The 27,359-nt window shown below is 39.1% G+C and overlaps 5 protein-coding genes across 12 annotated transcripts; 1 reads left to right on the top strand and 4 right to left on the bottom strand.

Moving 5' to 3' along the window:
• Positions 1–2,873: 2,873 nt before the first annotated feature.
• On the bottom strand, positions 2,874–10,211 carry LOC128630829 (histone H1-like). Of its 8 annotated transcripts, none has more exons than XR_008395055.1 (8): positions 8,723–10,211; positions 5,720–5,810; positions 5,204–5,275; positions 4,626–4,783; positions 4,071–4,458; positions 3,589–3,839; positions 3,095–3,257; positions 2,894–2,967 (listed from the first exon to the last, which is right to left on the bottom strand). XR_008395055.1 is itself a non-coding variant. In XM_053679093.1 (2 exons), exons 1-2 carry the CDS (start codon positions 9,322–9,324, stop codon positions 5,774–5,776), a joined length of 639 nt encoding a protein of 212 aa, XP_053535068.1. In that variant the 5' UTR covers positions 9,325–10,211; the 3' UTR covers positions 5,140–5,773. The 8 variants fall into 8 exon arrangements, 1 of the variants encoding a protein (XP_053535068.1); XR_008395051.1 differs by having other exon boundaries at positions 5,182–5,275; XR_008395050.1 differs by having other exon boundaries at positions 2,874–2,992; positions 5,182–5,810.
• Positions 5,765–12,179, top strand: LOC128630828 (general transcription factor II-I repeat domain-containing protein 2A-like). Its single transcript, XM_053679092.1, has 5 exons — positions 5,765–5,819; positions 6,005–6,038; positions 6,170–6,276; positions 10,472–11,052; positions 11,318–12,179. The coding sequence occupies exons 4-5, from the start codon at positions 10,662–10,664 to the stop codon at positions 11,830–11,832; spliced, it is 906 nt and encodes a 301-aa protein (XP_053535067.1). The 5' UTR covers positions 5,765–5,819; positions 6,005–6,038; positions 6,170–6,276; positions 10,472–10,661; the 3' UTR covers positions 11,833–12,179.
• LOC108262587 (histone H3) lies at positions 6,634–7,120 on the bottom strand. The gene has a single exon (XM_017462959.3). It carries the CDS (start codon positions 7,079–7,081, stop codon positions 6,671–6,673), a length of 411 nt encoding a protein of 136 aa, XP_017318448.2. The 5' UTR covers positions 7,082–7,120; the 3' UTR covers positions 6,634–6,670.
• Positions 7,730–8,145, bottom strand: LOC128630830 (histone H2A). Its single transcript, XM_053679094.1, has one exon. It carries the CDS (start codon positions 8,120–8,122, stop codon positions 7,736–7,738), a length of 387 nt encoding a protein of 128 aa, XP_053535069.1. The 5' UTR covers positions 8,123–8,145; the 3' UTR covers positions 7,730–7,735.
• Positions 12,180–12,466: 287 nt separating the features above from the next.
• On the bottom strand, positions 12,467–12,961 carry LOC108261964 (histone H2B). Its single transcript, XM_017462682.3, has one exon. The coding sequence runs from the start codon at positions 12,912–12,914 to the stop codon at positions 12,540–12,542; it is 375 nt and encodes a 124-aa protein (XP_017318171.2). The 5' UTR covers positions 12,915–12,961; the 3' UTR covers positions 12,467–12,539.
• Positions 12,962–27,359: the final 14,398 nt, after the last annotated feature.

Genomic DNA, 27,359 nt, shown 5'->3' on the forward strand with positions numbered 1-27,359 from the left:
TTTAACATTATAAAATATACATACACAGCAAAATCAACAGAAACAAATCCACTCTATTGGAGTTTCATTTCAACACTTTTAAAGTGTCCGGAGGGGTCCACACTCCACAGTGTCATTTTAACACTTTAATAGAGTTCACATCAACTCTTTGTATAGTTGAAATTGAACACTACTAAAGTGTTAGTTTCTCAACAGCAGTGTGTAGTGTTAGAAATTAATTCTCATAGGAGTAATTCATTAAATCTCATAGTGTTAATTGCGTACTATTAAATGAGTTGCCTCTAACACTATAAAGTGTTAATATGCTACTGCACAATTAAAATAACATTTAAATGATTACAAATCTAAAAGGCAAATAAAGAAAAAAAAAAGTTGGTTGCTTTATAATAGTTTTCTTTTTTTCAAGGGCGTTAACATTACTGACCCCTCAGGTCACGTCTTTCTAAATATAACAATTGGGCACTATGTACTCTGTTTGTTTATTCTCATTAGAGCACTGCTGGTCAAATGGCCTAAAGTGTGTCAGTTCATTCACAGAGATGACAGAAAACTCATCCATTCGGTTATCTTCTATACAGTATGCATTGAAGTGGTCATCATAGTACATCGTTTTTACATTGCAGGAAATAATGAAAGCACTCTCTTCATATATTATTATATCACAGATCTTTTTGAACACAGGGAGATCATAGGTACATCCAGTGCATATGAACACACCAACCTGATACTCAGTACCATAATGTCTGACCCACTTTGTACTTGTAACACTCAAACAGGCTTCTAAATATAATGTCTGACTGAGTTCTTCCCCACCTTGCAAGTTACAGATGGTTTTTGATGTAGGACCAAATTCAAACCTTCTAAAACAATCATTTTCACAGTTAAATGCCAATTGACGTTGATGTGGCTTTACTAATGATTTAATGAGATTCTTGAAATTTTTGTCACATCTTTTGAAAATATGGTGCTTAGCTTCAAATCGCATTCACCACATATGGATAAGAGGGCCAATTTTTTTTTATGCATCTCAGATAGTGCATCATCAAGTGGTGCTTGGGAATCGACGTCTTGTCAGGAAACAATTCTTTGAATAGAGTATGGTGATCACAGATCAGATGTTTTAAGTAACATATCATCCCATCAGTTATGGTGTAGGAGAACACTATATTGACAATCTGTATCAAAAGTAGGAGAAAGTTCCAGTGATTGTTATTCCTTTCAATGACCACCGAATATCAGTGGAGTGTTGTGCAGAAGACACCATGACTGTATGGCATTCAAACCCAGGTGTTTGCCCATATCATTAATTTTTAACCCACTTGGTTTGTTTTTACGGTCTGTGTAACCATAATTAAAGCTCTGCATCCTGTTTAACAAGGTACTCAAAAATCAGTTTAAGTTCATACTGTACCACACCCTCTAGCAGATCATGCATGATGTCAACAGCATAGTTATCAGTACAATGGAAATACTCTAATGAATTGAGCGCACATGACTTTTTGACACCATATATTGACCGTAGTTCATGATTTTCATTTAGTGCCTTACAATGTTCAGTATGAACCTCTTTGGAACGAAAAATTAACCCAGAATGATCTTCAGTAAATATAGATTGAACTTCTTCCTTACTAATTAAACAAAGCCTACAGAAATTAGTTGCACTGTAAGATTCCCAGCAAGCCATTTAAAGCCAAATTATCTCCTGTTACTTGAATTACTGAGCCAAACAATGGTTGTTCAAAACAAGGAAGCTGTATGCCTTCGGTTTCTAAGATTTTCAGGTCATCATTAAGGGGCTTTAGTATCACATCAAAACCATATGTCTTAAGATCTTCCGTGTAGAATCAAGTTGCAAGATGTACATTAGTCTGTACAGAGTTACACTTGGGTGGAAGATTTTTTAGAGTAAAATAGATTCAACCAAGTTTGTGGATCCCCCTCTTGGAACCTAGAGGGTTAGCAGTTTCAAAATCGTTGTGATAGAGTAGAATCTGAAAAGCGTGCTTGTGCTGTGAGAACAGTGCATGGTTTTGGAAACACGACCCATCATTAATGTCTTTGTAAACTCCAACTTTGTAAACTTGGGCGATCATTTGAACATTCTGCCTCATATTCTCCCTGAGTGGAAAGATCCTGATTAGTATCAATCTCCTGATCCATAGTGTGACTATGTACCTTGCTGAGGTGTTTTCAGAAGCCACTATATGTACAAAATGATAACAGGCGACCTGGCTCTCCACATTTTAAATGTAACTTTTTGCTAGGATATAAACCATGTTGAAATTTTAAATGTTGACGAAGAGCCAAACAAGTTCTGAGGTATGCTTTACATTCAAAACATGTGAACATCTTCAAGGCAGTTAATCTCGCTGCAGCAATCATGCTCGAAGTTCTTTAACACGCAGGCTCTCCATTGCTCTTCTGACATCGATGTTATAGATAGTGGTTTGGATAAATGTGTAGAAATCACAAAGAGCTTTATCATATGAGAAACTGAAGACATAGTGAGCTTTGAACAGTTCATCAAAAGCTGCCACTGATGTGTGAGCCTTACATGGGATCGGCTTTTGGTCGATAATAACGTAGAACTTTGGGATATCCTTCTTTCGCTCACCGATGCAGAGGAGAAATGGTTGTCTTGTGTCAGCACTCTCAATGAAGGTATTCACACTGGCTCCTTCCTGAAGGTCAGCAAAGGGACATAAAATAAATATGAAAATAAAACTCTTTGCATGTTTTTTACATTATCACTAACACCGTCACATCTTGTTTGCAGGTGGAGTATGCAAAATGAGATGCAGGTCTCAGAATAACCTACACCTCAAGAGCTCCTTAAAATTAAGATCTGATGTTTAAATATTAACTTTTGCATACCTTAAGACAGCTCACAGGATGGCTGGTTGCTTGAGCTGAACTGATCTTGGATATTTTTTTCTGGCCTCTTGAGGTTAGAGGGAGCAGATGCAGCTGCAAAAGAATTGAGGACATGTCGCTGTCCCATCGTAAAGACATCATAAAATAATTAAATGATCTCTCTTTAATTATTTTTTTTAAGACTGGAACATTTTTAAAATACAAAATAGTTTATACTGACCATTGTAGTCCTCAGATTCAGGTTCAGTTCCTGACAGCAGCTCGCCCATATTCTTAAGAGTCTTGCAGTCTGCAATGATTTTTGGCTTGAAGAATATTGACCACATTGCCAGGAACTTCTGAGACACTTTGTCACCAAACATCATGGAGAAATCGTGGTAGATCTTTAAACAAGGTTTATACAGGTTTAAACATAACGGACATAAATGGATGAAAGGTCAAATACTAAAAATTAAGATCTGCTGTGTTATTTATGCATACATTTGGGATATAAAAGATTAGAACGTTGAATTTCTCAGTTTGGACCGGCCTGTTGTTGTTATGGTGATCACTGAACAACTCCTTTCTCTACTGTACCAGTGAACTCCTTTAATAACTACAGAGAAGGTCATTTCCTTTTCAAAACTATTTCCAAAGCTAAATATTTTCTTACCAATCCGGATACAGCAAGGAAACGAGTGAACAAATCCAGGACAGAAGATGATGCATCCTCACCGACCATCTTCGGTCAATACTGGAAAGTCGCTCATCTTCTCATCAGTGAAATGTCGTATTGTAGATATCGCCTCCCTGCACTCCTCACCAAATCGCTGTTGACAAGTTAAGAGAGATTCTTGTCTGTTTTTTGGACCATCCTGAAGAACAGTCTTGGAATAACACCGGGAGCCAGCACAGGTGTTATGTTGAACTGTCTTGATCCTCCATGCAATGAAGCCAGTATTACCCTCAGGATCATAGTAGTGTTCCTGTTTAAGAAAAGACCCAAACAGAGGCATCTCGTTCTTGGCTTCAAGAATGAATTACTCAACACAATAAGTTCACACAATGACTATATAAAATTACAAAAACAAGTGGAAAATACAAAGCTGAGCAACCTATAAACACTCATCTAAAACAAGATCATTTTAACTTTAAAACTACAAAAGGGAAGAAAATATAAACACACACACTGGTTTGGGTTTTCAGACAAAACTTACATATCCATGTTTGGAGAAAGGATCTTGGAGGTATGGAAAAAGTGTCACAATTCCCAGTGCATAACTGGTCTTCACACTTGACCATGGAATCATCCTTTCAAAATAAATCAATTTACTTTGCAAGTGTGTATGTTTTGCAAGAAGTTAAAGGATAAATTCTCCTTTTATAGCAACACAGAATAGCATTCTTTATCTGTGCCACATGAATCTGTTGTGATGATAAAGGGAGGGAAGTGACCTCCAATTCTTACCCATGTAGCTCTAACATATGCCACACGTAAACAGACGGTGAACGTCCTGGTTGCAGACATGTTAGTGTTTTGGTCTTTTCATACTCCTTGAAGATTTCCTCACCCTTTGGATTGGCCCTCAGAACACAATCAACTTTCTGTCAAAACATCTTACATTGTTATGACATGCTCATGGAAATTTAAGAGGATTTTTAATGCCTTTCCTTTATGTCGAGAATACATTTACAAAACACTTCTACAGATAAGTATCAATAATAAACAATTACGTAATTGAGGATTTTAAATGCATTTATTCAAAGCTTACCTGTCTTGCTTCATTCTGCTCCATTAACCCTGTTGGGTTCCTACTCTTTCGTGTGGACTCCAGGACAATTGTGGAATCTAATGAATGGGATGAAGCTGGGGATAGTGGAGTCAGTACAGAGGAGGATGCTTGATCTGAGACCAGCTGAACATCCAGATCTACAAAATCACAGACAGAACAAAATCAATTTAAATGTACATGTATTTATCAGTAACAAAAGCATTTCAACAAATACTTGAATGGTTACATAAAAAAATATAAAGTATATTATTTTCATTAAGTACTTTCGTATACTTTTTTTAAGTATACGAATAAGATGTATGTAACGTAATGATCAATAGTATAGCAAATGATAATAGTTTGAGGTTCTTCAAAAAGATATTTTAGACTCTGCTCCTAGGTAACTACATGGCCTCGTCTATTTCACTCGAGAATATCCACAAATAGGGAAGAACATTACAAAAATAAAGGTAATGTATACAATAATTATCATGAACGGGTTTAAAAAGGGGGAGAGAGAGAGTAATAGTAATCGTAATATTTCTTGGCTAACTACCACAAAACTTGGAACAGAATACCCCTTCAGGGAAACTGCCGTTCCTGAGTTTGGACACACGAGGGCAGTCAAGCTCCATCCAGCACAACGCCGCCTGAAACAGAAGGTAGCTTTGGGCTATTTTACACTGACGCAGCTCATCAGCGTTATTACTGTGCATTGTCTAGTTTTCACGTATCAAGGACAATACACGGAGCTTCTGAAATGTTTAACAGCATCATCATTATGATTTATTTTTTTAAAGAACATACCCTATTCTCTAGACATGGAAATGTTTTTTTTTTTTTTTTTTAAGTTTACATTGTCACAAAGCAGCTGTACAGATATCTGGATATATTATTTCCATGTCCATTCTTAAACACGACAGATGAACAAACAAAGAAACTAAGCACATGAAAAGGTTAGATAGACCAATGATTAAATACTACTCCGTTCAAATGAATACAGAGGCCCGCTCTGATACCACAACGTTTAAAAACCTCGACATTCGCGGCGTCATAAAGGGAACAACCGTCAAGCATACCATCAGGAAACTTACAGAACTCTGAACGTGACGTCATAACAGATCTTATGGCTCGCTCCTCCGATTTGACTACATATGTCTGTGCGCGCGCGCCGGGGAGACTGACCTAGACACGGTATAAGGACAACACACATTTAAAACATATTAACACATTAACATTATATCATGTACATAGCAGTATAGTTATCATAATAAATTACACAAATTAATTGCTAATATTAACATTATTAATGTCTTTCTTAATATTATTAGTCATTTCATTCTCATCACTGCTCCTACGTAACTTCATGTGTTCCCTAGGTGGCCTCGTCTATTTCGCTCGAGAATATATAAGGTTATTACCATTTTATTCCCTATTTATTCATTTTAACATGAGCTCATGTCTACAATTGTTAAATAACAACAATAATTATCATGGACGGGACAAAAGGGAAGAGAGAGATTAATAATAATATCATGTAATAGTTCTTGCCCAGAAATCCGCTTCTAGAAAATCGCCGTTCCCGAGTTTGGCCACACGAGGGCAGTCAAGCTCCATCTAGCGCAATACACAACGCCGCCTGAAACTGAAGGTAGGTTTGGGCTATTTTACAGACACAGCTCATTACTGTGCATTGTGTTGTTCGGACATAACCACAATTAACGGCTCATCTATAAAAACAAACATTAATATTCATAGCACTATATTTAATATAAAACCTTGTTTTTATAAACCTTGATTTTATTTAAACAATTTAAACATATATATACAAAAACATGCATATATATATATATATATATATATATATATATATATATATATATATATATATATATATATATATATATATATATATATAAAGTGTCATTTTATCTTCTGTACCACGTTCTAATAATGAAACTGTCGAAGAAAGAAAATTTTCTGTTTTCTGAGACGAGGAAGTGGCTCTTAAAAGAGCCTTTGTGTTTATTAGACGGAGTTGTGGTTTAAGCGCGTTCTCCGCGAATACGGCGGGCCAGCTGAATATCCTTGGGCATGATGGTCACTCTCTTGGCGTGGATAGCGCACAGGTTGGTGTCCTCGAACAGACCGACCAGGTATGCCTCGCTCGCCTCCTGCAGGGCCATGACGGCCGAGCTCTGGAAACGCAAGTCGGTCTTGAAGTCCTGAGCGATTTCTCTCACCAGGCGCTGGAAGGGTAGCTTGCGGATGAGCAGCTCAGTAGACTTCTGATAACGGCGGATCTCCCTCAGAGCCACGGTGCCAGGCCTGTAACGATGAGGCTTCTTCACGCCGCCGGTAGCCGGCGCGCTCTTGCGGGCAGCCTTAGTGGCGAGCTGCTTCCTTGGCGCCTTGCCACCGGTGGACTTACGGGCGGTCTGCTTGGTTCTTGCCATAGCGTCAAACTCTGCACTTCGCGGATATAAAAACAGAATAAACGGCGCGCGCGAACGCGGCCTTTTTAAGCCATAACGCCGCCCTGCGCTGATTGGGCGTCTCGAACGCGCTCGTCTGCTATTCGATAGAACGTTTTACGTCACCTGTTGACTATTGGACCGTCTTCTCTGCCACCGTTCGAAACATAAGACGCCCGCCACAATTCTATTCTATTGGCGCGCTCTCTAACACAAATGCTTTGTTCGATAGGAACACACACAACGCCGTCACAAACCATTTTCATCCCTCAGACTTCATTTAACCAGCACGCTAACTGCTATTGTTCTCATAGTCATTACTTAAATATGGTATTAAATCATGACTACAAAATTATCGTCCTTTTTTTATTTATAAATATGCTGTCTTAAAAGTGCACAATTTCACTCCTCAGATTTCATTTAGACAACACGCTAACTACCACTATTATTACTACTACTACTTAACGTTATCACATAATTATTAGCAAAGTATAACGCTTCTGTTTTCATTTCAAACGTGCTGACTTTCTAGTGCACACTTTCAGTAGAAAAACGGGTGTAAAATTGCACTTTTGAAGCAGAGATGGTGGCTCTTAAAAGAGCCTTTGGGTACTGACAAAGCAGCAGTGGACGAGTTTACTTAGTCTTGACGGCCTTCTCGGTCTTTTTAGGCAGAAGCACAGCCTGAATATTGGGCAGCACACCACCTTGAGCGATGGTCACTCCGCCGAGCAGTTTGTTCAGCTCCTCGTCGTTACGCACGGCGAGCTGCAAGTGGCGGGGAATGATACGGGTCTTCTTGTTATCACGGGCGGCGTTACCGGCCAACTCCAGGATCTCAGCGGTCAGATACTCCAACACTGCGGCTAAGTAGACCGGAGCGCCAGCACCGACGCGCTCGGCATAGTTGCCTTTACGCAGAAGCCTGTGCACACGTCCCACGGGGAACTGAAGTCCAGCCCTGGATGAACGAGTCTTGGCCTTAGCTCTAGCTTTTCCGCCGGTTTTTCCTCTGCCACTCATCTTGATGCTCCAATCTGTTCTAACAACTCCGAAATGAACGTTCCACCCCGAGCTCTCCGTGATATAGACAAAACGGCCACTCTTATTCGCTAAGAACGCAATGGCAGATTAGCCAATCACAAACAGGACGTCGAATTCCAGCGTCACCCCTCCCACCCCTGTTTGTGCTTGTGTGTGTGTGTGTGTGTGTGTGTGTGTGTGTGAGAGAGAGAGAGCGCGAATGAAAACAGAAGGGAATATTCATACAAAAGCACGAACTAACAACTATATACTGAATTTATTTATTCTTATCATTAACATTGATTTATTATGTATCAATATGTTATCCTACATATTCTGTGATCGTTTTGGAGATCAGGAATGACGTTTAGGAATCACGATCAGGATTCTATTCTGCTGTACTAAAATCAGCATCAGCTTGTGGCTATGTGTACATGATACGTAGTAGATATGCGTATCCATACTATTGTATGTTTCTAACGTGTATTGCTTTGATTCCATAAAGCTTGACTGAAAATGTTGCTCTTTAAAGGAAAATATGGGTGGCTCTTAAAAGAGCCGTTTAAGGAACAAAAGCATGAAAGAAACAAACGTCTTTACTTCTTTTTGGGTGCTGCCTTCTTCGCCTTTGCCGCTTTAGGCTTTGTGGTCTTGGGCTTGACAGCTTTCGCTTTCTTGGGGCTCTTGGCTGCCTTTTTAGGGGTCGCGGGCTTTTTCGCCTTCTTCGGGCTCTTGGTGGCTTTCTTTGCGGCGGCTGTGGGCTTCTTCGCCTTCTTGGCCGCGGCGGCGGGTTTCTTGGCCGCTACCTTCTTGGGCTTCTTAGTAGCGGCGGGCTTTTTGGCGGCGGGCTTTTTCGCTTTGGGCGCGGCTTTCTTCACGGGCTTCTTGGCTTCGGTCTGCTTCTTGTTCAGCTTGAAAGAGCCAGACGCGCCGGTCCCTTTGGTCTGCACCAGAGTGCCTTTAGTCACGAGACCCTTAACGGCGATCTTGACGCGGGAGTTGTTCTTCTCCACATCGTATCCGCCGGCAGCCAGCGCTTTCTTCAGGGCAGCGAGAGACACGCCGCTCCTCTCCTTAGACGAGGAAACGGCTTTGACGATCAGTTCGCCGACGCTAGGGCCGGCTTTTTTTGCTCTCGAAGCTGCTTTCTTCTTGGGCGCTTTGGCCGGCGCTGCGGCGGGAGCGGGTGCGACTTCTGCCATCTCTCTTGGAACTGCGTAGAATACACGAGTCGTACGCTGTACGTTAGTGTGTAACACAGGATGATCCTCCCTCCCCGGGGCCGGGGGCTGGTCTTAAAAACAGATATGAGAGCGTTGTAGACTCAACTCGGGGCGCCGCTGAATGAATGCACGGACGCGGCGCGCGCTCAGATGTGTTTTCTCGTGGCATTTCTCGGTGAAAATCCCACTCGCAAGACGAGATTCAAAACGTTGAAGCACACGCTGAGCGAGGACGGGCTTTCTCGTGTCTCCCGTGGCCCGGCCTGGCCGGCTAGAGAGCAACAGTCTCGCGCAGCGCACATGAAAAGGCGCGGCGCGCGTTGTGCTCAAGCCGGCGGGCTGCGCATTTGGTGCGATGTGGTGTGTAAAAACCGGCGAAAAGCAGGCACGGCCGTCGTATGCGTTCTGGGCCGAGTTAAAGAGGAGCCTTGGGAACGAGCCTGATGTCTTGGCAGCTGTCGAGTGGTGTGTGTAGTATCGGAAGCAGAGCGCGTTGGGGGCCGTGTAAAGCACAGCGCGCGTGACTATAGGCTCCGCTATAGCCGTGTGTGTGTGTGTGTGTGTGTGTGTGTGTTGTATTCCATGCTGCTAGAACATTCTTTTCAATGTCTATGTGCTACTAGAACACTCTTTTGAATGACTTTGTGCTAATGTCACATTAGTTCAAATGACTATGTGCTACTACAACAGTTAGAACAGAGATGCCCAAACTACGGGCTGTGGGCCAAAGTTGGCCCGTGGTGACTTGATTTGGCCCGCCATGCCATGTGTGAGAAGGGGCGGGTTAATTGATGCTGATCTTCATTTCTAATTTAACATTTTTTTATTATTATTTTTGAGCTACAAAAAATGTAAATTGAAATTAAATGTAGAGAATAAGAATTAGAATTTTATTTAATGTACATGCGTACTTCAAGGCCAGCGTTCATTGCGACAGTCAACAAACAGGTAATAGTGGAGAGATCCAGGCACTGGCACACAGACAAGAGGAAATTTAAAAAGATTTGGCAAGTTGACTTTTTATTTACTGAAATCAACTCAAAGGCAGTGTGTCTAGTTTGCAAGCAGTCAGTTGCTGCTTTGAAAGAGTACAAAATCCGTCATTATGAAACAAAACCTTCTTCAGCTTTCTCAAAGGACAGCGGCGAGGCATAAAACAGAAGGCTAACGAGCTGCTTGCTAAACTTCGATCTGAGCAGAGCGCGCTGCTACGTCCTTCATCAGCTCAAGAAAGTGCCACACGGGCCAGCTATCAGATTTCCTGTATTTTACATCAAGAACAGCTATGTGCCCAATCCATCGGGCTTGTGGATGTGATGCGTGACGTCGTCAAAATTGTGAATGATATACGCTCCAAGGCGCTCTCTCACCTGCAGTTCAAGGTCCTGTTGGATGAGATGGATGTGCAATATGGTGATGTGTTGTACCACCAGGAGGTTAGATGGCTGAGCAGAGGAAAAGTTTTCAGGAGATTTTTTGATCTGCGTGATGAGATCAGAGCTTTTCAGGAAAGCAAGATTGGTAGTATTCAAGAGCCCATGGATAAGAAATGGCTTTCTGACCTGGCTTTCCTGGTGGACGTCACAGAGCTGCTCAATGTTTTAAATGTTCAGCTCCAGGGAAAAGACCAGATTATCACCCAGCTTTTTTATCACGTCAGAGCCTACAAACAAAAACTACTGCTGCTCAGAAGACATCTCTCAGCAGGTAACATTCACAATTATAATATGCACCATAATTTTATGTGCAGTTATTGTTATTATTAATACCTATATTTAGTTAGCATTTATATCCAGTGGTGTCAGCTTTGGGTTTTTTTGTTAATCAAGCTGATAAATTTTGTGTCAAAGTTCTCTTAAATTATCATGGATTAATTTCCTCATTTTGTCAGTTATTTATTCTATTTGCCTCCCTCTCTCTTCTTTCACTCCCTGTCTCACACTGTTCCTCTCTCGCTCATCTCCACATCCAGGAAATTTAGCCAATTTTCCCTGTTTTAGAGAGGCAGGCATGATGAAAGAGAAGGTACCTGAGTATGATGCTGTTCTCAGCAACCTTATCCAGGAGTTTGACAGTCGCTTTGAGGACTTCAGACACACTGCATCTGACTTTGAGTGGTTTGTTCAACCTTTCACCATCAGTGTGGACACAGTCAGTGATGATCTACAGATGGAACCAATTGAGCTTCAGTGTGATTCAGAACTCAAACACAAGTTCAGGTCCCTTCCCTTGACACACTTCTACAAATGTGTCCCAGCAAACAGGTTCCCAAAGATGTGCAAACAGGCACAAGTGATGCTGTCTCTGTTTGGCAGTACCTACCACTGTGAACAGACTTTCAGTCTGATGAACTTAAACAAGTGTAAACTGAGATGTAAAGTAACTGACTCTCACCTCCATAATATCTTGACTTTGACAGTAAGTCCACTGCATCCCAATTTGGAAAAACTTTTGAAAAATAAGGACCAGCTTCATGTGTCTCATTAGAGGTCACTGATATTGCAGACACATGGCTGTATTGCTTATAGCTTGAATAGTTGTATGAGGCATTGAACATGTATTATAAATGGGATTGGTTCTATGTTTTAATTATACTATAAGTTTCATTGAACTATAGAACTCTGAAAATAAAACTGCATTAGTGAAGCAGATACAGACTAACGTTTTCTATTAATTGATTTATTTGTAAATATTATGAAATGATAAATGAGAACCATGGCAACTTTAATTTTAATATAATACAGTTTGGTATAATGCAACTACTTTTGCCCCACAGCCCTCAATCAAGTTTGATTTTTGGCCCTTCACAAGAAAAAGTTTTGGCACCCGTGATTTAGAATGATTATGTGCTATCAGAAAACCATTTTCAACTACTCCCTGTTGCTACAATCTTAATACGAATAACTTTGTGCTGCTAAAGTCCCATTTTGCATTGCTCAGATTATACAACCCCCGAAACCGTGCTATAACCGTTTAGATTCACTCATCTCTGCATTTAGCAGACTGCTAGAATTACCCAAAAGCCTGAACATCCGCGGGAGTGCATCGCTTCAGAACTCCCCCTCCCTCTCTCTCACACACACACACACACACACAGCGAGAGAGAAAACGAAAGAGAGGAAATTACTCTTTGTATGAAAAGTGGGTGGCACTTAAAAGAGCCGTTGGGTTGATGAAGACGGCGGTAACGCGCTTTACTTGGAGCTGGTGTACTTGGTCACGGCCTTTGTGCCCTCGGACACGGCGTGCTTGGCCAGCTCCCCGGGAAGCAACAGGCGCACGGCGGTCTGGATCTCCCTGGAGGTAATGGTGGAGCGCTTGTTATAATGAGCCAGACGAGAAGACTCACCGGCAATGCGCTCAAAAATATCATTCACGAAGGAGTTCATGATGCCCATGGCCTTGGATGAGATGCCGGTGTCAGGATGCACCTGCTTCAGGACCTTGTACACGTAGATGGCGTAGCTCTCCTTCCTGGACTTTCTGCGCTTCTTGCCTCCTTTGCCGGCCGTCTTGGTCACGGCTTTCTTTGAGCCCTTCTTGGGCGCGGTCTTGGCTGGATCGGGCATGATGCTGCTCCTCGAGTATACGAACAGTAAATGACTAGCGCCCGCCTCGCGCCCGCTCTATTTACAGACCCACATGCTAATGATGCCCAGACAAGACACCTTTTTTTTGATTGGACACAATTCGATACCTCCCCCTGCATGGCGCCTCCTACTGCACTCTGTTTCCTCCCTCCCTCCATGCTTCCTCCGATACGCTTTGTTTCCCTTCCCGCCCTTGTACTTTCAGGACAACGTGCACTATGAAAAAACAATTGGCTTGAGAAAAAATCGTTTTATATTATATATGCATGTATGCGTGTGTATGAGACAGAGAGAGAAATATAGAAGTAAGTTTATACTAAAATCATTTTCTAAATCGTATTAATCAAACAGTTTATAATATTGAATACTGTGCATATATATATATATATATATACATATAGTTTATTACAAAAAATACAAATAGATCTACCACTTACGCTACCTCTGTACAGCGTTTGATACCTTATGTTTCATGAAAGAAAAAGCCTTTTTCCCCCCATACGGAACAGCTCTTTTTCTAGACATGTGGGTGGCTCTTAAAAGAGCCGTTGTGTTCGCGTCGTTCGGTGTTAGAGCGTTTAACCGCCGAAGCCGTACAGGGTGCGTCCCTGGCGTTTCAGGGCGTACACCACATCCATGGCGGTCACGGTCTTTCTCTTGGCATGCTCGGTGTAGGTGACGGCGTCGCGGATCACGTTCTCCAGGAACACTTTCAGCACGCCGCGAGTCTCTTCATAGATCAGACCAGAAATACGCTTTACACCACCACGGCGAGCCAGACGGCGAATAGCTGGCTTGGTGATTCCCTGGATGTTATCGCGAAGCACCTTGCGGTGGCGCTTAGCGCCTCCTTTGCCGAGTCCTTTACCACCCTTGCTTTTTTTTTTTTTTTTTTTTTTTTAATGAGTTTTATTGAAATTATACAAAATTCACAATCTTACACAAGTCATATTCAGAAAGAAAGGGAGAGAAAAAAAACTTACATAGTCAAGGTACAATTACACGCAAATAGAGTCCCACACTGAAGAGTCTTTAAACCAAGATGTGCTGCTTTTTAGTCTTCTTAGCTCTTTTTGAATGTCCTTGAATACAACATCACTGGATATAAACGTTTGATTTATAGTCATTTTGGCTCTTGTTTTCCAGAGTTTAGATTTAGTCAAACATATTATGAACCAAATGAAGTCATGCTGAGTCTTGCTACAATTTTCTTTAAAAATGCCATAGAAAATTGAGTTCATATTTATTTCTATATTGAGACCAATGATTTTTAATTTAGCCCATGTTTCTTTAGCGCGATAACACTCTAACAGGAAATGTTCGAGTGTTTCCTCTTCATTACAATTAGGCATCGGGCATTTACTGGTTTTTACAAAACAGCTCCATTTTACAACCGCTCTTACTGGGAGCCTTCTTACAGCGACTAACCAAGTTGTATCTCTCAGGTGTTCAGATAGGATTTTATTCTGTAAATTTTGGAGACATTCTTTGTTTTGGTCTTCCTCCAAATTCCTGAAAGCCACAGGGTTACTATAAACTCGATCAACAATTAAAAGATATATTTCTTTGCTCGAGTCTTTCACCCAATCGATGTTTAGATCTTTAAATTTGTCAGTGAAGTCGGAAAACATCAGTTTATAATACGGAATTCCTTTCCTCGATGGACCTTTTTTAGATTTCCAGTTAGAGATGTTCCCTATCCATTCGGTTTGCCTGGCAATACCACTCGCGATGATTTTGCACACTGCTATTTTAGTTTTTACGGATATATCGACAGCCCCAAGGCCTCCCAGTTCCCTTCTCTTAAAAAGGAGCTCACGTTTTGTAACCTCACGAGTCGTATCCCATATGAAATTACAGCATATTTTATGAAGTCTTTTTACCCAAACTTCTGTCGGAGGTAAGATGCATGATAAAAACAGTATTTTTGATAATAGAAAAGTTTTAATAATATTTATTCTAGTTTTATAACTTAGATTACATGATTTCCATTTATCAATTTCATCTTGTATTATTTCTTCTTTTTTTGACCAGTTATGGTCGACACAGCCATTATTATCTATATATATACCTAAAACCTTTAATTGCTGAACTTCTGGGACATCTATGGGAAATTTGTTTCTTTCATTTCCAATCCAGACACATTCCGTTTTAGCTTTATTTAAGGAGGCTCCAGAGACTTGCTCATACTCGCTAAAATATTCAAAGATGATGTCTAGTTCTTGTTTAGATTTCACAAATACAGTTATGTCATCAGCATAAGCAGAGATCACGACTCTGTTCTTTCCTATTTGAAGACCCTTAAGTCTATGATCATCTTGGATTTTTTGTACAAGTGGGTTTATAGATAAAATATATAGGGCTGCACTCAGAGGGCACCCTTGCTTTACACCCCGCACAACTTCAAATGGTTCAGTCAAAGAACCGTTAACATTTACTTCAACCGTCGATTTAACATAAAGGCATTTAATCATGTTTATGAAATTTTCAGGGAATTGATACAGTTTTAAAATCTCCCACAAATAGTCTCTTGAGATATAGTCAAATGCTTTTCTTTGGTCCAAAGCCACAATGTAAAAACTGTCACCATTTTTATCAAAAACTAGTTCTCTTAATGTGTTCAAGTTGTCCCACATAAATCTTCCCTTTATTGCACATGTTTGTTGTTTAGCTATTATTACATCCAAATAGTCACTCATCCTGTTCATAATGGTCTTTGCAAAAATCTTATAATCGACATTCATTAGGGTGAGATGTCTCCAGTTGTTGATATCACACATTTCACCCTTTTTATACAACAAGGATAAAACGCCTTCATAGAACGAGTCATGCATGTAACCTCTAGCGATCCCATCATTAAAGGCTTGCGTTAATAATTTAGCCAAATCTATGGCGCATGCATGATAAAAATCAGACGGGAGACCATCTTTCCCTGGAGACTTTTTTAGATTTAATTGTTTAATGGCATCAACAACCTCAGCCTCTTTTATTTCCTCACCTAAGCTCTTGGAAGGCGGGTCGACACTATTTTTTACATTCAAAAAGGTTTTTAGAAGTTTATTATCTATTTCAATTGAGTCGTACATGTTTGAACAAAGGATCCGAACAGCATCTCTGACATCTTTAGGATTTTTCACTATAGTTCCATTATCTGTTTTAATGGCTTCGATATATTGGGCTTCTTTCCTTTTATTAAATAGTGAAATTGCTTTTGTTTGATTTAGAAGTTCATCGGAAATTATTCCTGCTCGGACTTGAATGTTCAGTAAAAACTCACTATTAAAGGATTTGAAAAAAGAGATAGAAACTTTAAAGTTGTTTTCCTCACTTTCATCTCTTGTATTTTTCAGTTTTAGGTTTATATATTGTGTCATAATTGTATTGTACTTCTCATTTTTTTCTTTATTAAAACATAGACATTTGTATTTAAGAAATTTTTTAATCTGGATCTTAAAAACTTCCCACAAATCACAATAATTGGTAGTGAGGATATCTAAAGTTTTAATCCTATTAATTTCTTCCTTTAATTCTACAATCAATAAAGGACTTTTCAAGATTTGTGTGTTTAATTTCCAATAGTTTCTTCTTTCTTCATTTTTAAGTCTAATGCCACATATAACTGTCAAGTGGTCCGACTCAACCAAGAGTTTTGTTGTATAAAATTTTGCCTCAAAATTATTATTAATATATATCCTGTCAATTCTAGTTTTACATGTTTTATCAAACCTTGTAAAGTCCACTTTCTCTGGATATAATGTCCTAAATATGTCGGTGAAATGCTGTTCATTCATTATAGATTTAAGGACACCACCTTCTCTCCTAATTTTACATATTTTGGAAGAAATTTTATCATTATCATCTGTGATTGTATTAAAATCACCGCATACAATGGTATAGAAACCGACACACAGGAGCATTTTAAGCTTTTTAAAAAGCCGGATTTTACCAACAGTATCCTGTGCTGTGTATACATTTATTACTCTAATTTTTTTTGTGCAATAAAACACATCTATAAACATTAATCGACCAGGAATTATTTCACGGCTCTTAATTATTTTAAATTTATTGTTATAAAATAAGGTCGCAATACCATCAGCTTTACTTTCACCTATTGAAAAGATTGAAGGACCTTTGATCCATAAACTTTGAGCGTCCTGTACGTCTGCAAAACTGCTTAATCTGGTCTCTTGTATACATAAAATATCAACATGTTCTCCACTCAATATATTTAACTTTTTCACTTGATTAATTTTTGCCTGAATCCCTCTAACATTACATGTGGCAACAGTTAAATTTGAAAAAACCATAAAAATTAAGATAAGGATCTTCTCCGATAGATATTATTGCATGTCCATTAGTCCACATTTTCTCAACATTATCCACATCATTTAACCTTAATTCCTGCAGACATATATCACATTTCTTTTTAAATGATATAGGAATTGAAGTTAAAATCAAAGACATCGTGTCAAAAAAAAGGGAGGAAAAGTAGGCGATATACATCATTCCTTAACCTTTTTTGCATTGTCAACATTTCCAGGAGAATTCCTCTTTCGCCTTTGGCGTTTATATGGATAGTCTAAAGTGTTTTTACCTTTCGCCAGCGTGGGAGTGTCCGCAGTGTCACCTGTGTTGTCGGCGATTGTCTGAGTTGTTCCACTTTCACCAGCTGGATGCGATGACTCCTCTCGGCCCTGTAGGCTTCCTGCAGGTGTAGAAATGATCTGGGTCGCTCCGGTCTCTCCCTCTGAGCACGTAGGCTCCTCTGGGGCTTGTAGACCTCCTTCAGGGGTTGAGCCGATCCGAGTCTCGCCGGCTTGTACAGCAGGAAACTCCGATGCTTGCCGTCTCTCCACAGACGAAAGACTGGGCGGAGATGCTCCGCTGCTTCCAGCAGGTACTTCCGGTGTCTTCCGTCTCCCTTCCGGGGTCAGAGATTCGGCGCTGCTCTCAGAGTCCTCGCTGTCTTCGCTGTCGCTGGTATCGGTGCTGCTTGAGTCACTCCCAGATGTCGAGTCGTCCTCACTTGTGTGTAGTTTATTTTCTTCCCAGTTGTTATCCTCTTTATCGTTTGTTTTGGTCTCTGTGTTATGTGCGTTTTGTGTTGCATTCTGGTCAATGTCTTTTTGATTTTTCGGCATTCTTAGTTTATAGCTGTAAGAATTTGGGCATTGAAAATATATATGCCCAGTTTCATTACATAAATTACATACTTGTGTATTTCTACAACTCTTTCCTTTGTGACCAAAGCTTCCGCATTTCCAGCACTTTGTTTTCTCACAGTCCTTTGCCTGATGGTCGGAATCGTTACATATAAAACATCGCTTCGTTTGGCCGGGGTATGTAATCGTTCCATTGTATGGTCCCATGGAAATGGAATTTGGTATCTGGAATATACTTCCGTCGGGGTTTTTCTTGAGTTTTATTTTATATCTCCTGACTCCATACCATATCCCGAACTGGTCCAGCGGCTTGTCAACAGGGTTCAGTATCTCACCAAACCTTAAGAGGTATTGTTCTACATCCGAGTCAGCGATTCTCCCAGTCCAAAACTTTACTACAATGCTCTTTACGTCTTGGGGAGCTGATGTAGTCATCTCCCAGTTTTTCCAGAATTCACTTCCTGTATTATTATTAAAAATTTGAGAAAATGTTTGAAGTGCCTGTTCTTTGGTAAAACATATTTCATACTCTTTTCTGTTAGGCATTGCAATAAAAGAGTATACATCTGTAGTCGATATCCATTGACTACTTAAAAGGTTTACTCCGACTTCAGCCCTGTCTGGCGCTTCTCCTTCTCCACTGTAACGTAGTCTGACCCAGTGCCTCCCCGCCGACGGCGAGGAGGCCACACGGGGTGACATACCGAACCCCGGGTGGCGATAATTATCACCTCGTTAAATGTGTTTTTGTTGTTGATGTTGTTGTTGTCGTTAAAGTCTTTAGTTTCAAATTACGAACGAGGGTACCACTTGCAAAAAGAGAGTATTAATTACCACCCTTGCCTCTGCCAGACATGACGCTGCTCTCGAAGTCAAACCACTCAATAAAAGTTCTCGCGCAGCGCCCACCTATTTATCCACACTCGACAGGACCTAGTTGAGAACAGGCGAGGAGGCGGGCCTTACACCAACAGTCACACAATGGCTCTCTTTTTCGAAAACAATCACTAGGCACTGCTTTTCACCTGCTAACGTCTTCTTCTTCCCCATTCTCTCTGTCTCTCTCTAAATACACACACACAGATGCAAAACATTATTAGTATTATCAGTACTAATGTTTTCATTAGTAGCAGTAGTAGTAGTAGTAGTAGTAGTACAACACAATAGTCAGGAACTTTGGGTAAAACATACATAGTAAAGCATACAGCCAAAACACTCATCAGCATAAGGAGGTTAGAAAAAGCCGTGTGTGTTTGTACAACATTGACATTACTGTTTCAAACACAAGACATTCCTTTTGAGCACGTCCTTTTGGACCCATATATACTACAGTCCTACGTCCACTGCAACTACAGGTCGCACATAGTAGCACAAGCCTTTATTAGTAGGCCCAGCATTCAGCGGATCAGCACCAATGTCTATGTTCACTTTGAACCCAGTCCACATTCTACCACACAAGTACTTCACTAACTTACAAGCACCAGAGAAAGGAATGCAAACACAACTCTCAGGCCTTGCTTTATCAGCTCTCGCAAATGCACGATATAATAGACTCTCGAATGTTGAAATTAGCTACATTGTCTCAAACCCTTATCTCATTCTTAAAAAGTGTCACTCACAAGGAAAGCATATGCACTTCGACAGTTGTGCAAGAGAAACTAACATAACACACATCACACACAAGTAGGAATACAAAGTCAGCTTTCGCATTGTCTAATCACTGGCCTTCTCTTTTCCCATATGCACTGTGTTTGAACCTAAATGTCATGCATCAACCAAAACTGCACCTCCAGAATGACAGCTGAATTTAAGATTGGCAAAATATGTCACAGCAGTTGCATTCGTCAAATAAACTATGAGCAATTAAGTAGTGCCAATGAGATAGTTACAGCAATGTGATATGTCCAATAAGCTCAAAAAGAAACGGACACTTTATTCTACTTGGCCAATCAAACACAATTATGAACTGGGATTCTGATGGTTGTGCGCCTTTTAATTCACTGTGTAGGAAAATGAGGTCAGCTATATAGACAACAATTTTCATTACGTATTTAATTACTTCGATTGAGGTCATTATTAGAAGTAGTAGTAGTAATAGTAAAATACCTACAACCTACCTTCTGTTTTAGGCGGCGTCGTGTGTTGTGCCGGATGGGACATGACTGCCCTCGTGTGGCCAAACTCGGGAACGGCAATTTCCCAAAAATTGCTGTATTCTGTTATTAAGCTTTTATTGGCGGTGTTCAGAAGTCTATATTTGTAGTAGTTAGAAAACAGTGGGGTAAGAAGTAGTAGATGCTATGAAAACTCACTCACTCTCTCTCACTCACTCACTCACACACACTCACTCACACACACACTCACACACACACACACTCACTCACACACACACACACTCTCTCTCTCTCTCTCTCGCTCGCTCTCTCTCTCGCTCTCTCTCTCTCATCTCTCACCCCATACCCCCTCTCACTCCCACCCACTGGGGCAGTGGTGGCTTAGCGGTTAATGCTCTTGCTTACTGATCAGTAGGTTGGGGGTTCAATCCTGTCAAGCTGCCCACTGAGCAAGGTCCTTAACCCTCTCTGCTTCTGGGGTGCCATATCATGACCCTGCACTCTGACCCCAGCCTCCTGACATGTTGGAGTATGTGAAGAAAACAATTTCACTGTATATGTGACCAGTAAAGACTCATTATATAGACTTATACATGACTTTTTTTATTCTAAAAAAGCTGCTAAACTAATAATTATGTGCAGATGTAAAAAAAAAAAAAAAAAAAAAAAATGCTAAACACATTCTCTATTTGTGTGTATGTGTTTTTTTGTACTGTATGTGTATTTCATCAGTGTTGCTATGAGCTTATTTCTCGTAGTAGCAATCTTCTTATAGCCTAGGCCATCTTTATGTAGAGCAACAATTCTTTTTCAGATCCTCAGAGAGTTCTTTGCCATGAGGTGCCATGTTGAACTTCCAGTGACCAGTATGAGGGAGTGTGAGAGCGATGACACCAAATTTAACACACCTGCTCCCCATTCACACCTGAGACCTTGTAACACTAACAAGTCACATGATACCGGGGAGGGAAAATGGCTAATTGGGCCCAATTTGGACATTTTCACTTAGGGGTGTACTCACTTTTGTTGCCAGTGGTTTAGACATTAATGGCTGTGTGTCGCGTTATTTTGAGGGGATGGCAAATTTGCACTGTTACACAAGCTGTACACTCACTACTTTACATTGTAGCAGTGTCATTTCTTTAGTGCTGTCACATGAAAAGATATAATCAAATATTTTCAAAAATGTGAGGGGTGTACTCACTTTTGTGAGATACTGTAGAAGGGGAAAATAAGAGAAAGAAAGTGACAAAAACCTCAGTCTTCCACGCACGCTCTCACCAACACGTTTCACTTACTCCACTGTACTCATGCATGCGCACACACACACACACACAGAGAGAGAGAGAGAGAGAGAGAGAGAGAGAGAGAGAGAGAGAGAAATGAGGGGAACTGTATTTAGTTTTACATATTAAGTTAAACCCAAAGTTAATAATGTTTAATAAATCTGTCACCACCCTGAAGTTGATTATTTTCATACCAGTGTGTGCAGAAGAATTTCTTATTTTATTAAAGAACGACACATCATACTTTTTCTCAGTTTATAGTCATGTCTAATGTTACAGAACACCTGTGAGACAAGTTAGTTCCTGTTATCCCTTACATTATAGCAGCTATAGACAGTCATTCATACACCACCCTCTATTTTTTCTCTCCCCCAAAGTTAATAAGAAAAATGCAGCCCTCCATTCTAAAGAATTTCCCATGAAAGGAAAATAAAATGAAATAAAAACCTTCCTAATTAAACCCTTCTGTGCTTCATACTGTGTCACTATTCATCCATCCATCCATCCATCTTCAACCGCTTACTCTTTTTCAGGGTCACGGGGAACCTGGAGCCTATCCCAGGGAGCATCGGGCACAAGGCGGGGTACACCCTGGACAGGGTGCCAGTCCATCGCAGGACACTGTGTCACTATTCCTTCTAAGAAATAGACGGATTCCCCATTGACTGGAGGGAAGATGAGAAAATTTATTATGTAGTTAAGTTACTATGTAGTTACTGTATAGCACACACACACACACACACACACACACACACACACACAGAGAGAGAGAGAGAGAGAGAGAGAGAGAGAGAGAGAGAGAGAGAGAAACATACTGCAGTATTCTAATATCCATCCATGTCCTTGTATAAGTTTTAATTATTTTAATTCATTTAAACCTGCAATTTGGCATGTAGCCAGAACTACTTTCAGTAAGTAGTAATTCATTCCTTGTAAATTTACATGTCAGAATTACACAATTTATACAATTAAAAATGTCCTTGCCAATCAGATAAAGATCTGCAGTAATATATTTTACCTACATTTTCTGTAATAAGTTTGTTTAAATGTTGCTGAGTTATACTTCAGTAAAATAAAGTGTACAGTACTAAATGAGCAATACTACAGTAAACTTATGAGTGACTATTTAAGCATTAATTAATTATCATTTATAATAATAATCATTTAAAATATTTCACAATATATTTATTAAGTCTTAAAGTGCTTTATAATTATGTATATTACATAAAGAACAGTTTTACTGGAATGTTGTAATGCCTCATTAGAGTTGTAAATATATACAAATATTTGTTACCAAATTGCAAAGCCTTATATTCAGCAAGCTTTTTAAAATGTTAATAAAATTCTATAAATAAACTCTTACTCATTTAGGCCGATATTTTTATATAAATTATTTTTTTTTATATTTCACCTGGGGTTGTTGTTGACCAAGGAGTTGCTAATGTGAATCTCAGCACCATTTATCCGTTCTGAACAGCAGTCGCCTCTGTTAGTGACGATTACACTGCTAATATCATACACCGCCAACAATCCACCCTCCACCATGGGTTATACTGAGGATTTGTAGCAGTACATGAGTCGAAATTCATGTTAGATGCTCTGTTGTCATCGATAGCAAAGTAAGCAGGATAATTGTTAGTGTAAAGAAGATTGTATTGCTATTCCTCCTAAGGCCACATCGACTGGAGGGGAGAAGAGAACATATTTATTCATTCATTTATCTTACACAAAATTTTATTTTCATTAATAGTTTGTTTACATACACACAGACACACACACACACACATGCACACACACACACACACACACACACACACACACACACACACACACACACACACACACACACACACACACACACACACACACACACACACAGTCGGGGCCAAAAGTCTGAGAGCACTAGTGGAAAATGTTTCTATTTTACATTTTTTTTCTTATTTAATTTTATAATTTTCAATCGAAATTGTATTATTGACTACAACTTCAGTAAAAAAAAAAAAAAGTAGAACCTTTAAAATATTTACAAGAGATTCAGAGTTTCTTAATGTTTACAGTTGCAGAATTTAAAAAATTAAATATCCAAAATATTAAACATTTACTTTCTTTCTTTTAAATATTAAAAAATTCTAAAACCTATTTATTTCAAAATGTAAAAGAGAAAAAAAATCCAGATTTTCATTGTGGTCTCAGACATTTGTGTGTGTGTGTGTGTGTGTGTGTGTGTGTGTGTGTGTGTGTGTGTGCATGTGTGTGTGTGTGTTTCTGTATTCTACTATACTGTATTCTTACCTTGCTGATGGGTCAGAATCGACTGCAATGAGAAAATGCATATCACTGCGTAAAAAAATATATACATTATAGGAACATTTGATAGGTTGTGTTTTTAATCTATAAAAGGTATTGTCTTTTTAAATTATGACAATTTACAAGTGATATTAAATCAATCATAGTGTACTGTAAAACGAGATTTTTTAAAATACTTGAAATCAGTCTGATACTTGAAATCAGAGTTTCAAGTAAAAGAAAAGGCATGGGCCTCTGTGAATTCTCCATTTTCTGCTTAACTAGAAAGATACCAACTTTAGACAATTTACAAGAGCACTCAAGGATTAAAAAGAAAATAGCCAATTGAGGAAGCAATGTACCATTCACCACTTAATAATCAGACTTTAACTGTGCACATCAAATTATATGAAGTGCATCATATAACAAATATATCATTCATTGTGCCAAAATAAAGGCACAGTTTAGAGAGGTTTCTTACCTTCTTCGACATAGATCAGAAAGTCCTCTCTTTGACCCTTTAAACTCTGAGCTGTCCACTTGGTGTATCACTAAATGATTATTTAGTTTATTTAAAAGGCAAATGCACTTTGTGTTCTTCAAATGCAAATAAGTTTGACTCAAATGACGGTCTACAGCAAAGTTTAAAAAAACATGAAGCAAAAACCTTCCATTTACATTTTATACATACATAAATATATACATATATAATATAGGTATAGGTTTTATCCAGCAAGATAATTGATTTATGAATCAATCAATGTCTGATTCATAAAAACTGTTGTACAAATGTGTGACGCAAAAGCAAAAATGTCAGGCTAAAACTGATGTGACGGATCATCCAGCAATTCCCTTTAGTCATCTGATGATGCATTTATTATAGATTCTCCTTCAAACATTGTTTAATTGACTTTCAGAGTTAAGAGGTTTTCATTTTTGGCAATGAGACACAGAATCATTACTGTGACAAAACATTAATAACTTCTCCATTTGAACTGTTAAAATGTGCAGATTCATTGTATTTCAATATGACACTGTTCTCAAAAAATAATATTAGACACCAGGATAATATTCATTAATAATAGCACCTAATATTCATTAGCATTGAATTTATTAAAACACTGTGCTATTCTATCACACACCTTTGAATCATGTTAATTTAAATACTATAGTTATAGTACCTGTCAGTGCCAACATCCCCACAAGATTTCATAATGTAATGGGTTTACATTAATACTACATGAATCGATCACGCTCACTTTATATAATTCAATCTTGTAATTAGAAACTTGTGTAAATTAAGCTTAGCATAAGCAGTGTAATCATGTTTTGATGAGAAATTTAATATTTCTTTGTAAACTATAAATCATATTTTTTCTCAAATCTAGTCTACCGCATGTTCCATGTTTTGTTGAAACATTGTAATTGTAAAGCGACATTGGTTATGAGTAAGGAGCTATATAAATTACACATATTATTATTATTATTATTATTATTATTATTATTATTATTATTATTATTATTAATAATAATAATAATAATAATAATAATAATGATGTATTTATTTATTTATGATATATTTTAACTGTTGAAGCATATGTAATTAAATGGTGATTTCAATGGTGGTAACACTGTATACTGTGCCTCGAATCCAGTTTCAGGTGTTTTGGAGTTCTTAAAAATAGTATTTTGAATACATTTTGCATTAGGCTACTCAAAGCAGATGGAGTGCCGATCTTATTTGCTTTTGCAGGATGTGTTTGAAAAAGAACTTAACTAATTCATGTGGCAGCTGCGCAATGCATAAAATCATGCAGATACAGGTAAGTATTTCAGTAAGCTTCAGTTAATATTCACACAAACATCAGAATCTCAGTGATCTCAGTGATGATGGTATGAATGTTGGTGCCAGACGAGCTGGTTTGAGAATTTTAGAGGCTGATCTGGGATTTTCACAGACAGCAATCTCTTGAGTTTACACAGAATGGTGGAGAAAAACAAACACCTTGTTGATGAGAGAGGACAGAGGAGAATGGACAGACTGGTTCGAGCTGACAGGATGGCTATGGTAATGATAATTCTTTACAAGTGTGGGGAGCAGAAAACCCTCTTGCAACATACAATACGTCTAACCAAATGAGGTGGATAAGCTACAACCATATTAATTCCACTCCTGTCTGTGAGCCAAGAACAGGAACCTGAGGCTAGAGTGGGCGTGGACTCACTGGAACTGGACAGTTGAAGCATGGAAAAACATTGCCTGATTTGATGAATCTTGATTTCTGTTGTGACATGTAGATGATAGGGTCAGACATTGGCATCAGCAGCATGAAAATGCCTTGTGTCAACAGTCCAGACTGCTGCTGGTGGTATAACGGTGTGTAGAATGTTTTCTTTCTATTACGTGATCCGATGTGAACCTTTGCTTTCAGCATATGGTGTGAACCCCTTGGTCAGAAATAACCGAAACTAAACATTTTCCCTGTTTTTACTGTTGACCAGTCCTGCACATCGGCTTGTAAGAATTTTAGCTCGTTTCTCAGTACAGAACAGCTTCAGCTCTGGAATGCTGGTGATTTTCCTGACATGAACTGCTTGCTTGCGGTCCTTCCACAACATTTCTATTGGATTAAGGTCAGGACATTGACTTGGCAAATTCTGAAACATGAATTTTATTCTCTTTTAACCATACTTTGGTGGACCCATATGTGCTTTTTGTGCTTAGGGTTGTTGGCCTGCTGCATGACCCCTGTCCAAGGACATGCATGGTAGGCTGATTGGCATGTCCAAAGTGTCTGTAGTGTATGAATGGGTGTGTGAATGTGTATGTGAGTGTGCCTTGCGATGGACTGGTACTCTGTCCAGGGTGTACCCTGTCCAGTGCCCTATGATCTCTGGGATAGGCTCAAGGTTCCTGTATGATAGGAGATGCAGAAAATGGAAGGGGGGGGGGTGGATGGAAAACAGAGTGAAATTTTATTATCCTGAGTATCCAGTTACACAAATGGAGAGGTGAGTTTAGATTTGGCTAAATAAATCATACTATCTAGAAACAAACAAGTGGGATATAATCAGTGGTTGATTTTAGACACAATCATTCCTGATATTATTAATAATACTGCTGTTGGTTTGAGTTGAGCACTGACAATCAAATTAAAAGAAGATGAAGCCAGCATTTAATGGTTTGGGGTTGTTGTTGTTTTTACAGTGAAGTGATAAGAAGAAATCCTCAGAGACTGCTACAGTGTCCTCCCAGGAATCCATGGCTAATCATAGGCTGAAGTGTTTCAGAGACATTCTGGACACTGTGTAATGAGAATTTCTTTATTGAGTCTTAGTTACAGATTATTGAATATGTTGCATGTTAAATAAGATTCTGATACTAACAATGGGAAATGTTGATTTAAGACAATGGAATGCTCTGAACCTTGATGAGCCAAATAAGATAAGGTGTAAAATCATGTAAAAAAAAAATAAATAAAATGTTCGCATATTATATAAATTAAAAAATCCCATAATTGTCACAAATAAATAAATAAATTAAAATTGCATTAATATTTGGTAATGTGCTGTACT

The sequence above is a fragment of the Ictalurus punctatus genome, unplaced genomic scaffold, assembly GCF_001660625.3.
Source record: "Ictalurus punctatus breed USDA103 unplaced genomic scaffold, Coco_2.0 Super-Scaffold_100068, whole genome shotgun sequence".
Lineage (NCBI taxonomy): Eukaryota > Metazoa > Chordata > Actinopteri > Siluriformes > Ictaluridae > Ictalurus > Ictalurus punctatus.

Excerpts from the sequence above, each read along its gene's own strand:
- LOC128630830 (XM_053679094.1), bottom strand. The coding sequence starts at position 8,122 with ATGAGTGGCAGAGGAAAAACCGGCGGAAAAGCTAGAGCTAAGGCCAAG.
- LOC128630828 (XM_053679092.1), top strand. The coding sequence starts at position 10,662 with ATGCGTGACGTCGTCAAAATTGTGAATGATATACGCTCCAAGGCGCTC. Across the intron at positions 11,053-11,317 it reads CAGAAGACATCTCTCAGCAG|GAAATTTAGCCAATTTTCCC; the intron begins GTAACATTCACA and ends CTCCACATCCAG.
- LOC108261964 (XM_017462682.3), bottom strand. The coding sequence starts at position 12,914 with ATGCCCGATCCAGCCAAGACCGCGCCCAAGAAGGGCTCAAAGAAAGCC.
- LOC108262587 (XM_017462959.3), bottom strand. The coding sequence starts at position 7,081 with ATGGCAAGAACCAAGCAGACCGCCCGTAAGTCCACCGGTGGCAAGGCG.
- LOC128630829 (XM_053679093.1), bottom strand. The coding sequence starts at position 9,324 with ATGGCAGAAGTCGCACCCGCTCCCGCCGCAGCGCCGGCCAAAGCGCCC. Across the intron at positions 5,811-8,722 it reads AAGGCAGCACCCAAAAAGAA|GTCAGTCTCCCCGGCGCGCG; the intron begins GTAAAGACGTTT and ends TACCGTGTCTAG.